The following is a 12,103-nucleotide window of genomic DNA, read 5'->3' as shown; positions in this document are numbered from 1 at the left end:
CGAGTGCACCAAAGGTCTGGTCTGAATATCAAAGGCCGATTAATAAATACTCCCATAGATATAAGATGAGCTAAAGTTCAAATTTCAGCAAGAAATCTAACGGGACAATTCCAGCTGGTTGTAGTTGTATATCTTCATCTCCTCTCTGCTTGCTTGCTTTTAGAACACTAGCAAACCATTTATGTATACAAATTCAGATAATAAGTGGTGGGCTTTAAATAGGCCCGTTTGAGAAAGCCCGATAGAATGAGAAAAGAAAAGGTAACGAATGACTGAGTCGAGTCAGTCGTTCAAAGTTCAAAGTCAGGCGAGTCGAGTCGAAAGAGCGCAAGGATGGTGACGAAGGAATCCATTGAAGTGATAGCTCAGAGCATTGGACTCTCCACTCTTTCTCCGGACGTCTCTGCTGCTCTTGCTCCCGATGTAGAGTACCGTGTCCGAGAGGTCATGCAGGTATATATATATATATGTGAATATCACTTCGCTTGCCCTCTAATCTCTACTTCCCCTCTTTTAACTTGTTGCATCTGCAGGAAGCTATCAAGTGCATGCGCCATGCTCGCCGCACCACATTGATGGCTCATGATGTCGATTCTGCTCTTCATTTCAGGAATTTGGAGGTTTCCTTGCCTTGTCTTGTCTTTGTCTTCTCCTGATTTCATACCTGATTTTGACCTTTTTTTTTTGTTTTTTTTAATGATCTGCTCTAGCCTACCTCCGGCTCCAAAAGTATGCGGTTCAAGAGAGCTCCTGAGAACAGGGAGCTCTACTTCTTCGATGACAAAGATGTCGAGCTCAAGAATGTGAGCTTCATTGAGGCATCAAGATCGTGAAATGTAGTTTGTCAGCTTCCTTCCTTTATGGTTTTGGTCCCTCGTGCAGGTTATCGAAGCTCCTCTACCAAATGCACCTCCTGATGCATCCATTACCTCTCATTGGTTGACAATTGATGGTATTCAACCTTCCATTCCACAGAATTCTCCTCTCCAAGGTATCTTTTGTTTATTCTTTTATGGAACAGTTTTTGCATCACCTCCTTCTCCTCAAATCCGTCCTTCCTGAAAATTTCGTAGCCGTATCTGACCTGAAGCGATCCGAATATAAGGACGATGTGTTGGCTGCTAGACAGGTGCTCTCTAAGGAGCTTCAGGTAATTTACTATGTTTGATCCTGCAACGCTTTTTCTTTTCTCTCGCTCTTTGAGGCTATATAACCCTCTTTACTTTGATGCAGAACTACTTTGACAAAGTTACCGAGTGGGCTTTGACTCAATCTGGCTCCTCCCTCTTTAGACAAGCACTCTCTAGCTTGGAAATTGACCCTGGGCTACACCCATTAGTTCCCTTTTTCACTTCTTTTATTGCTGAAGAGGTTGCCTTTTTAATCGAACATTTCAAGTCTCTAGTTTATCCTCATTCCACCACATTTTTTTACTACTTATGTGTTTCCAATTTCACCAGATTGTGAAGAACATGGATAATTATCCAGTCTTGTTGGCTTTGATGCGTCTTGCTAAAAGCCTCCTTCATAACCCTCAAGTACATATTGAACCATATGTAAGTTTTGTGGCTATATCCTGCAGCTCTAGTTGGTGGCGTGCACACTTTTTTTTTTTTTGTTTCTCTACTCAGCCTTGTCCTTGTTCTGTTGACATCACCTTCTTGTATTCTGTTCAGCTGAATCAGTTGATGCCGTCTATTATCACTTGCCTCATTGCCAAACGCTTAGGAAGAAGGTTATCCGATAACCACTGGGACTTAAGAAACTTTACTGCCAGCACACTTGCTTCAACGTGCAAAAGGTTAATTTTACATTCTTGCTTTGTGATTTCATGAATCTTGTAGAACCATATAAATGCTGTGGCCTAGAGGATTTATTTGGCATATTTCATCCTTGGAAATTGGGTAATGCTTACTGTTACCTTACTCTATAAATTAGGCAGCACAAAATGATAATCATCTGATATTTAGCATGAACTGCAATCACATTAGTGAGAACCTTCTTACAGGTTTGGACATGTTTATCACAACTTGTTGCCACGTGTTACAAGATCACTGCTTCATACCTTTTTGGACCCAACCAAGTCACTGCCACAACACTATGGGGCAATTCAAGGAATGGTTGCCCTTGGGCTTAATATGGTATTTGTTCTTGATGCTTGATTATCATAAGGAAGAGTGGTACATTAGGATGTGAGTCTAGAATTTCCCACAACAAAGCATAAGTTTAAAATTAATAGAAGCATGATCTGATATCCTCGCTGAAGTTGTTAAACCTGCAATTACATCGTAATCTTTTGGTGGTAGCTAAATAAGTTTAGAGAGTCATCTCTAACCCTAGGATATATCCTTTGGTCGTCCATAAACATTTACCATGCTTTACTCCTTTTTCTAGGTTCGCTTTCTTGTTCTCCCAAACCTAGGGCCGTATTTGCTGCTTCTGTTACCAGAAATGGTACCTGAGAAGCAGAAGGAGGAAGCGAAGAGGCATGGGGCTTGGCTTGTTTATGGAGCGTTGATGGTGAGTATGCTTTCAGTTTGATACATGAATTAAATAACTTGTTTGCTTTTAATCTCGTTTGGCAATTCAGGCAGCAGAGGAGATAATCATTTTAACCGTCCCACAGGTCGCAGCGGGTCGATGCCTATATGAACGGCTTAAAACATCTGAGACACTACTGTCTCCTCCAACTAGCTCTGTCTGGAAGATAAATGGAAAGCTCACCAATGCCAGGCAAAGTATAATTTCTAATCTCATCCTTTTTTGTGTTCCAAACATGGAGATACATATACGTTCTTGAATATTTTTTTCCTTGGGCCAAGGTAAACGCAAAGCAAGTAGTGACAACTTAACTCATCAACCACCACTGAAGAAGATAGCAGGAGGGGGAATTATACCAATGAGCTCCACACAGATGCAGGTGAACGGAACCACAACAATCCCACAGCAGTCGCTAATTGGAAGGGGCATTGCTCTGAGGACTTCAGCTCCTCTGGACACTACCGTGGACAACTACCTCTTTCCTCTTTTTGAGTATTTTGGTGAGAGCATGCTTATGTTCACCCCCAAACATGAACTTAGTTTCTTCTTGTAACAAATTATTCACATGCAAGTGTTTGTACCACAAATAATTCATATATCATCAGTGGATATTTTGGATAGCATTTTCATGTGAAACATATATAACAATTGCATATATAGAAGATATAGTGAATGTAGAGAGAATAAAGTGTTAAAGAGTGGGGAAAGGAAGAGCACCATGCTGCGACAAGAACAATGTGAAGAGAGAGCCACGAAGCCCTCAAGAAGATCTCGTTCTCATCACCTTTATTCAAAAATATGGCCATCACAACTGGATATCTCTTCCCAAGCTTGCTGGTTAGTGTTTATTCATGCATGTTTCAGTATACCATATAGTTTTCAGTAACTAATTAAGAGAAACAATGAATGATATATAGGATCAATGAGATGTGGGAAGAATTGCCAACTGAGATGGATAAACTATCTGAGACCGGACTTGAAGCGAGGCAACTTTAGCGAAGAGGAGGAATATGCTATCATTCACTACTATCAAAAATTTGGAAACAGGCTTGTACTCATATATCGCTACTATACCTACTCATCTAACCTCCTTATAACATATACCTACTCATATATGTGATTGATATATGTGATTAGTTGGTCAAAGATCGAGTCCTTCTTGCCTGGAAGAACTGACAATGAGATCAAGAACGTTTGGAACACTCATCTCAAGAAACGACTCAGTACTCCATCTTCTTCTTCACCCATCTGTAGCACTCATAACCAAAGCACAAAAGCAGATCAAGACAAGAACTGTGAAAGGAGCTCACGAAGAATCGCATTCAAGGTTAAATGACAGCCAAGACTCAGCTACTTCGTCTCATCCCCAAGGCAAGTGTAGCACACAAAAGCAGAGCTTCATGAGGTTAATGAAGCTCAACGAGATCCACTTCCTGTTTGACCATGATGACTTTGATGATATAACCTCCGAGTTTGTTCAGAATAACGAAATGTTATTTCCTCTAGATTCTCTTCTTCATAACCACCAAACGTACATTTCAACCACGGGCGGAGTGGCTCGGAAGGTAACCACATCGCAATCATTTTATCATCGTCAACCGGAAATCCCATGTGGATTTAAGGACACAAGAAGTATGTCTATGAATGCATGACCAGTGTTTTCTCTACCTTTAGTTGTTGAGTATATTACCATGTTACATGGACGTCTGAAGTCTGAACCGATGCATCATATCATCAACAGTAACATAAGGCACAAAAAAGATTGTACAAATCTGAAATATACGTTTATCAAAAGATCAATCTGATTTATCCTAAATCTCTATACACGTTTTAGAGACTGAGACCGAACAGAAAAAAATGAAAAAAAACAAGAAAACCATTGAACTTAATACTAGAAAGAAGGAAAAGAATGCACAAACCTTTGATTCCAAAAAAAGTCAGGCTCGTGCAACTTCTCCTTCCGGCCCGGGTGATATGCAGCCCACAAGGTCCAATGGGCTTCTTCGAAAGTCAGAAGTAGGTCTACGCGCGCGCGACCCGTGCATATGTCACGCCAGTTGTTCACGCGCACGTCACGTGTTCTTTGCTCAACGAAACCGTCCGATTAAGAAATTTCTGGAATAACACAAAAGATGCACCCAGTGAAAGGCGTACAGGTGGCAGTCAACCTCAAAACTTCCACTTTTTCGACACGTGTCGACTGGGGGGGGGGGGGGGGGGAGGAGGGCCCGTAAGATACACCACCATAAAGAAACGCTCGATAAAAAGCTCTAGCCAGCTCCGGACTCGAATCCATTTTCTTCTTAGGGTTTATCACGAGGTCTCTCACTCACCACTGCCGGTATACACGTCTGTCTTTGATTCCATACTTTTTTTCTTCAAATTTTGCTTCTCTTGGTCCTTTAGCTTTTGGTTTGTGAATCATGGATCGTGCTCTGCTTGGTTTGTGAGTCCAGCTCCAGCATATCTGAGCTGAATTCGGGCATGCATGCGCTTCTTTTTTTTCTTCTGGAAATTTTAAGAGTTTTGGTTCAAAATCACCCCTCGACTTTTGATTAATTGACAATCTTACTTACATTTGATATAAACAGAGTTAGCAATGGAGCAGCCAGAAGAGGGTCATCAAGCCCAACAGGGAATGATGGATTATGTACCTCCTCCTCATACTTACCAGAGTAACGCGGCGTCACATATGGCATTCCAACAAGCTCACCACAACCACCAGCTTCAGATGTTCTGGGCTAACCAAATGCAAGAGATCGAGCAGACCACTGACTTCAAGAACCACACCCTTCCCCTCGCCCGCATCAAGAAGATCATGAAAGCTGATGAAGATGTGAGGATGATCTCAGCGGAGGCTCCTGTGATTTTCGCCAAGGCCTGTGAGATGTTCATACTCGAGCTCACGCTGCGTGCTTGGATCCACACCGAGGAGAACAAGAGGAGGACCTTGCAGAAGAACGACATTGCCGCTGCCATTTCCAGGACCGACGTGTTTGATTTCTTAGTTGACATAATCCCCAGGGACGAGCTCAAAGAAGAAGGCTTAGGGGTGACAAAAGGGACCGTCCCATCTCTGGTGGGTTCTCCACCATACTATTACTTGCAGCAACAGGGGATGATCCCCCACTGGCCCCAGGAGCAACACCATGATGACTCTTAGAAAACTTTTCTTCTTTCGTTTGCTTGTATCGTAGAATGGTTAGCTCTGCTCTGCTGCCAACCATTACTACTGTGTTCTGTAATGACATATTATTAATTTCCCGGGGATGTTCTACTGTCGTCTATATCTAATTATCTATGGCAATGCAATTTCTCTTCAGGACTTCAACTATACAGCTTTCATGTGATTGAAACTTTACAATTATTTTCTTTTAAGCTATTAAAAGCATGGCTCCTATTCCCTTAATCCTTGAAACACAAATGAATAAGGCAAGAGAGCTATATTAAGGTAAACGCAAAGCAAGTAGTGGCAACTTAACTCATCAACCACCGTGGACAACTATCTCTTTCCTCTTTTTGAGTATTTTGATGAGAGCATGCTTATGTTCACCCCCAAACATGAACTCAGTTTCTTCTAGTAACAAATTATTCACATGCAGTTTTGTACCACAAAATAATTCATATATAATCAGTGGAAATATTTTGGATAGCATTTTCATGTGAAGGATAACTGTAACTTGGCTTAGATTACACATATACACTGCCCTTTACGTGTTACTCTCCGTCTCCATCTCCATCGCCATTGTTAGTTGTAAAGAATGGTGTCAGAAAGTTTTTGTCCAACGCGCTGAATGACGTAGTGCTGCAAAATTTTGTTAAGTCACACCCAAGAAATGCAAAGAACGCTTTATACAGTACTCAGGAAAATGTCATTCTCTTTTTCTTACGTTTTGTGAAACTCCTTCAGTTTCATCTTGAACCTGCTTCCAGATGATGATGTATCCTCGTCAGATGAAGCCCCAATGCTAAAAGGAGGAGGGACATACCGATGATCGCTCTCTTCAAAGCCCTGACCATGTATCTAGGTACGTTAGATAAATACATACACAAATTTAGTTCAAATGTATTAGATTAGATCGTCGAGAGTTTACTTCAGACATGGAGTCATCAAGATCATCACCTACAACTTCCAAAGCTTCCAACATTTTACCTGTCGAACCTCCTATTAGTAAAACCTGAAATATTACTGCACGGATAAGAAACAAAGCCTATGTTTCTCTAAGATTCTTAAAGCCTTGTGTATACGACCACTGCAAATGAAGAACTCAAGAACATATATACTATTCATGGAGAGAATACAAAACTGACCGTGACAACAACGATGGTTGTGGTTGCAGTAAAGATGATTTGACCGTGACCCTCAGGTAGGTCATGAAGTGATTGAAGTGCAAGCGCAAATGCCATTGCCCCTCGAAGGCCTATAGACATGCCAATATGTGTACAACTTTTAATAGTGTATAGACATAATAATGGGCACAGGAGACAAGAACAAAAGCTATAAACTCATCTCACCACTATACCAAAGGGCTTTTTGGTGATTCATAGGTATCTTCTGGTTATCCTGTCTAAATAGGTTGACCAAATATGCACATCCAAATACATTGACAGCCCTGCGTGAGAAAAACATTGCAGAATATATAGGTAAATCTCAATGGAAAACCATGGTGATAATGAAGTGATCATCCAGGATACAAAAGCATTCGTAAGGGATTTAGTCACCTAGCCACGCCAATAAACAACTGATGCCAGTCATGAAATGCAGAAGCAAAAAGTAAAGTCAAGGATTAACAACACTAGCTAACACTGCATACAATTACTGAAGATCAGCTTAAAAGGATACAATAGAGAAAAGGATAAACCCAACATGGGACCAGCTATGCTGCTCCATGGCAATATCAAATCCCATGTAAATGAACCTAGAAAAGCATTAAACAAATTTAATATTAACCCAACAGTGTTAGAAGCTTAAAATTTCTCATCTAATAATGGGATGCTATCGTTCTTGACTCACGTGAAAGTTTCTGCCAGAGAGGATATCAAGTGAAAAAAAGAAGATACGAAACTCTGTGAAGCTTCTGAGAGATTTGAGAAAGTGTAGCGCTTCATAACCTACAGTCGCACTCAATTAGGATGCCTAAATATGTCTTTGCAAGATATTGGCATCAACTAAGATGTAAAAACTACAGTGAGTCGGCTATTACAATTCCTGTGAAGAGTATAGACACAATGCCGGAGAGACCAACACCTTCTGCAAGCATGTATCTGCAGCACAGCCAAAATACATAAGAGGAAGAAGTGTTCTACCAATAAATACAAAGAAACAGGACAAGGAGAGTTGATTTGTCTACTTACGAAAAATAAGGGAAAAGGACAAAGAGACAACACTCCAAGTTCTGTAGACTGGGGTAGAAAAACCGAAAAAGCAGACACATTACAAGACGTTCTGATTATCAATTAAAAAAGAAATAGTATAGACAGAGTTAAGAAAACATGTGGCACTTACTTCTCCGTATCCAATCCTGCATACTTGAAGAGGTGTTCTGAGTTAAGGTTTTACAATACATTTAGCCATGTAACATCTAATAAACAAAAAGAGGAATCGCGGAAGGATATTAAAGCTGAAGTAAATCCAACCCCAACCCCTGCAGAACAATATTAGGACTGTTAGTATATTTAACCAATATATGAGGTCAGCGAAGAGCTCAGTTAGAAGTAATTGTCTTCAACCACTGGCAGAACTATTTTTTCTGGGAGAAAAGAGAGGAGAGTACATTCTGATTCATGTAATGTAAAGGGAAAACATGTCTTATATATAGAAAGAGAAAATAGGTCTTACATATATAGATGTATGTAAATGTTAAGGACTTAAAAACAAAGATTCCCTGATCCAAATGGTAAATAATATGACCGTTTTAAATTCATTGTTTATTTTGGTTGAATGATTGTCACAAAGATACCTAGTCTTTAGTTGATTGTTTCACTAATAGTGCTCTAGTTTGGTACGAGGAACTTATATGAGTTAAGAAGACTAATATTGTATAAAATCTGTGATGAAGGGTCAGAACGGAATCAGGGAAAACAGACCTGCAGACATTGAGCCAGCAAAAGTCTCAAGAAACCTAATCACCACCATGAGAAAATGTTCCCCAGACGAGGACTGGCGGTTAAGTAAGGACATTGTTCTGCATCGAAAGTTTTTCCATAGTACTTTAATACTTTGCTTAAAAGGTATCTAACGGGAAAATATCATGTGGTTTACAGTCTTACAGACCTGTACAATGATATTGCCATCTACGAGCAACAACATATACATGAAACACAAAAACCCATTCGATGGTGTTAGTGTTGAGCGTTTCTGGTTTGCATAGATACGTAAAAGGAAGAGCTCAATATCACAGCAGATAAGTAAACACTCACAGCATCATTCAAAACTGATTCTCCAAAGACCAAAGCATACAGGTTAACGTCGGTGCCCACATCCTGCAATCAAGTATACAATAAATTTTAATCAAAATGCAAGGCATCATTTTAGGAAAGTACATATTGTCATTAAGAATACTCGTATATCCTCTGGCGGCATCATCACATATTGCACTTAGGGATAAAATTGATAGTAACAAGGAAAGCAGATGCACCTGGAATATAGACAGTACAGTGACAGGGTCCGTAGCTGATATAAGTGCACCAAACATAAGACACTCCACAAATGGAAGTTTATACATGAGATACATAGAGCCGCCAAGATAACTGCAAAAGGCGGGAAAACCATATAAGGGTATACAAGAAAAATATAATCGAAGAAAGAAGAGGGTTTATGATCCCTACACTAGACCACCAGTGACAACTGAAGCGATAAAAGTTCCGATGATAGCAAAGGTAACAATGGCTCCAAAGTTAGAAAAGAAGGGTTTCTGCAACAGGGAAAGATAAATTAGGAGAAGCCGTTATTAAGTTTTCAATACAATAGTAAGCAGAGCAAATAATGTAAAGGAAGAAAGAAAGATAAGTACTTACAGGTTGAAGACTGAAACCTGACTGGGTTCAAACAAATGAATGATGTCAAGGAAAATGACATTTATACATAGCAAAGGAGCAAATTCGAGGGAGGATCAAATGCAGATATAGTTTGAAGGCAAAGGATATAATATGATGGGAGGCAACAGAAACAAGAAGAAGAACTCCTCATGGAAATTAAACCACGTCCTGATACAGAGCAGAAAGAACAAAGTGTAAGCGAGGAAACGATAAAAGGTAAAACTCAGGAAGCTCGAGGAGGAGGAGGAGGAGAGGGGCAAAACCTAATGCTAGCCTCAGTATCGGAGATATTAGCAAGTACACCGACGATTAAACCTGAAATTACGATGGAAGAAGAAGCTTGGGTGGGGGAAATCAAAGTGTAGAGAAGAAGAGAGAGAGAGGGAAAGGATTACCCTACCAATGAGAAGCGAACCGCTGGCTTCAGGAATATAGTGGAATCGGTGACGGCGGAGGACATGGCCGAGAACGAAAGAAAGAACGAGCATCATAATCTGAAGCAGTATACCAACGCCGGCGGCTTGCTGCTGCTTAACCTGTCCCTGAGGATCGTGCCCCGCCGGAGAAATCGGCAGTTCCTCCATTGAGACTGAATATGAAATTGAGATGGACGACCTTCAGACTTGGGGGAGAATGTCGAGCTTTTTCGAACAAGAGTCAAACAGTCAAACGCCGTCGTTTCATCAGTCACCATTTCCTCTCTTTGCGTTTTTAAATATGCAAATTTCTTTCTTAATCTCATTTTCAAAATCTCTATATTAATAAAAGAGAAGTACAAAATAGAATACGGGTCGGGTCAAAATTAAAAAATTAAACTGATTTTAACAATTGGATATTTCAAAGTTGGATATTAATTTGGGTTTGGATACATACATCGGATATTTTCCATATCTAATTTTAAGATTATATTATCTCCATAACTAATTTTATGATTTCCTAATATTTCTCTAACTAATCAATTATTATTCTTCTTTAAATTTAATTTGATAGTATTTTTAATTTATGATATTATGCTATATAATAAAAATATTTAATAAAAATTAATATTTTTTTGCTTATGTTGCAATTTGAATTTTTTCAATACTCAACTACACTCGGTTAAATATTTTGGACAATGATTTAAAATCAGTATACGTATGATCAATATTAAAACCATTGTTACATGAGCATATTTAAAAGTTTCAAAAATTTCAAAATATTATAATTAAAAGATTCAAATATATATAAAAATTTAGAATTGAAATTATTAAAAATATTTTATTGAAGATATAGATGTAATTTTGGAGACATAATTTTTATTGATAAAATATATTATATATCAAACTATGTAAATTTTAGATAGTTTTCAGATAGTTTGTTAAAATCACAATTATAATGGTAAAGCAAGTTATGAATAATGTTTTTTACAAAATGAATTTTGTTACGGGTTGGTCCTTCAAAAGATACATTGTAAGTATGTAATTTTTACATATATTTCTACTTCTACTACAAAATGGTCAAATTGAATAATTTTTCGATACATATTATTTCGTGCCGTTCATTTTTCACTGTTTTTAGTTGAATCCAAACTCAATGTATTATTATTTACTCGCTTTTTCGTTTTATTATTTTATTTAAATTTATTATACAAATATATGATTCACCGTAATCGACTGCATTGCAATAAAATTAAAATATAATATATTGTAATTCGTTAAAAGTTATATATATGTAATTATTTCCCCCGCGCTGTAGCGCGGGTCCGAATCTAGTTCATATATATAATCCATGATAATTTTTCTTTTCCTTAAACCAGATTTATTTAATAGCTTTTTCAGTTTAGTTAGGATAAACATAATTTTTTGTTATTTCAGTTTTCATTTTTTCAGTATATTGGTTAACGCGGTTACACAAGTCACAAGTGTAAACCATTGTTAATTTTATATCATGTGGTGAATAAGATAAAAAAAATGATTATGCCCGCTTCGTAAACTTAAAATCGATTTTTTTCTCTTTTAAATCTCTAGTTTCTAAAATGATTTCAAGAGTACTAAAATCGGTTTTGAATTTATAACGGATATAAAATCTTTTTTTTTCCTATGCTAGCGTGATGATCAACTTAGCATATAATTTTATGTTATTTATATGGTTGTTTGAGGTTGTTCTACTTATTAGCAACCTAGGATTGGGTACATATACCAAAATATTATGTTACTTGTTTTGTATCTATAAAACAAAAATTTGGGAGAAATGAAGAGATTGGTAAACCAACCAAAAACCAATAAGAAACAGAACGTAAGCTATATTGGTTAACCCTGTCGAATTATGCATTTATATAATAGAAAGAATCAGCAAGTGGAATGATTGGAGTAGAGAAACAATCAAGAAAAGCCTAAATAATGCAAAGCTTAGCATGAGAGTCAAGCAAGTACAAGCTTAGAAGCACATCATATCATCACACGGCACCAATCCAACCTTTACACTACGTACTAGTACTAGTACTACAAATAGGCTTCGAAATTATACAAACAAACACAAAAAACCT

The 12,103-nt window shown here is 38.2% G+C and overlaps 4 protein-coding genes across 9 annotated transcripts; 3 read left to right on the top strand and 1 right to left on the bottom strand.

The window, feature by feature from the left end:
- The first annotated feature begins 254 nt into the window (after positions 1-254).
- On the top strand, positions 255-6,232 carry LOC17897526 (transcription initiation factor TFIID subunit 6b). 3 transcript variants are annotated; one of them, XM_023788964.1, is made up of 12 exons: positions 255-453; positions 534-620; positions 711-803; positions 883-991; positions 1,074-1,150; positions 1,234-1,371; positions 1,461-1,556; positions 1,677-1,801; positions 2,009-2,141; positions 2,395-2,520; positions 2,591-2,738; positions 5,993-6,232. In XM_023788964.1, exons 1-12 carry the CDS (start codon positions 334-336, stop codon positions 6,205-6,207), a joined length of 1,467 nt encoding a protein of 488 aa, XP_023644732.1. In that variant the 5' UTR covers positions 255-333; the 3' UTR covers positions 6,208-6,232. The 3 variants fall into 3 exon arrangements, with proteins under 3 accessions (XP_023644732.1, XP_023644731.1, XP_006304724.1); XM_023788963.1 differs by lacking the exon at positions 5,993-6,232 and adding an exon at positions 2,823-3,164 and having other exon boundaries at positions 262-453; XM_006304662.2 differs by lacking the exon at positions 5,993-6,232 and adding an exon at positions 2,823-3,164 and having other exon boundaries at positions 266-453; positions 2,627-2,738.
- On the top strand, positions 3,246-4,252 carry LOC111832482 (transcription factor MYB72). Its single transcript, XM_023788966.1, is given in 4 exon segments — positions 3,246-3,378; positions 3,459-3,588; positions 3,679-3,841; positions 3,843-4,252. Coding segments are annotated over 3 exon segments (639 nt in total). The 5' UTR covers positions 3,246-3,378; positions 3,459-3,463; the 3' UTR covers positions 4,194-4,252.
- On the top strand, positions 4,782-5,872 carry LOC17898942 (nuclear transcription factor Y subunit C-2). Of its 3 annotated transcripts, none has more exons than XM_006306445.2 (2): positions 4,782-4,882; positions 5,133-5,872. In XM_006306445.2, the coding sequence occupies exon 2, from the start codon at positions 5,141-5,143 to the stop codon at positions 5,702-5,704; it is 564 nt and encodes a 187-aa protein (XP_006306507.1). In that variant the 5' UTR covers positions 4,782-4,882; positions 5,133-5,140; the 3' UTR covers positions 5,705-5,872. The 3 variants fall into 3 exon arrangements, with proteins under 3 accessions (XP_006306507.1, XP_023644735.1, XP_023644736.1); XM_023788967.1 differs by having other exon boundaries at positions 4,813-4,890; XM_023788968.1 differs by lacking the exon at positions 4,782-4,882 and adding an exon at positions 4,901-5,023.
- On the bottom strand, positions 6,149-10,232 carry LOC17898626 (sodium/hydrogen exchanger 5). 2 transcript variants are annotated; one of them, XM_023788960.1, is made up of 21 exons: positions 9,980-10,232; positions 9,843-9,894; positions 9,688-9,747; positions 9,559-9,583; positions 9,370-9,455; positions 9,180-9,291; positions 8,962-9,024; positions 8,816-8,835; positions 8,629-8,726; positions 8,158-8,186; positions 8,048-8,079; positions 7,897-7,944; positions 7,746-7,806; positions 7,556-7,653; positions 7,385-7,460; positions 7,264-7,295; positions 7,057-7,154; positions 6,853-6,962; positions 6,636-6,719; positions 6,432-6,553; positions 6,149-6,346 (listed from the first exon to the last, which is right to left on the bottom strand). In XM_023788960.1, exons 1-21 carry the CDS (start codon positions 10,161-10,163, stop codon positions 6,259-6,261), a joined length of 1,578 nt encoding a protein of 525 aa, XP_023644728.1. In that variant the 5' UTR covers positions 10,164-10,232; the 3' UTR covers positions 6,149-6,258. The 2 variants fall into 2 exon arrangements, with proteins under 2 accessions (XP_023644728.1, XP_023644730.1); XM_023788962.1 differs by having other exon boundaries at positions 7,264-7,283; positions 9,980-10,231.
- Positions 10,233-12,103: the final 1,871 nt, after the last annotated feature.

Source organism: Capsella rubella, unplaced genomic scaffold (genome assembly GCF_000375325.1).
Source record: "Capsella rubella cultivar Monte Gargano unplaced genomic scaffold, Caprub1_0 scaffold_1, whole genome shotgun sequence".
Taxonomy (NCBI): Eukaryota; Viridiplantae; Streptophyta; class Magnoliopsida; order Brassicales; family Brassicaceae; genus Capsella; species Capsella rubella.
The sequence above is the reverse complement of the archived record's forward strand: the minus strand, read 5'-3'. Positions and strand labels throughout refer to the sequence as shown.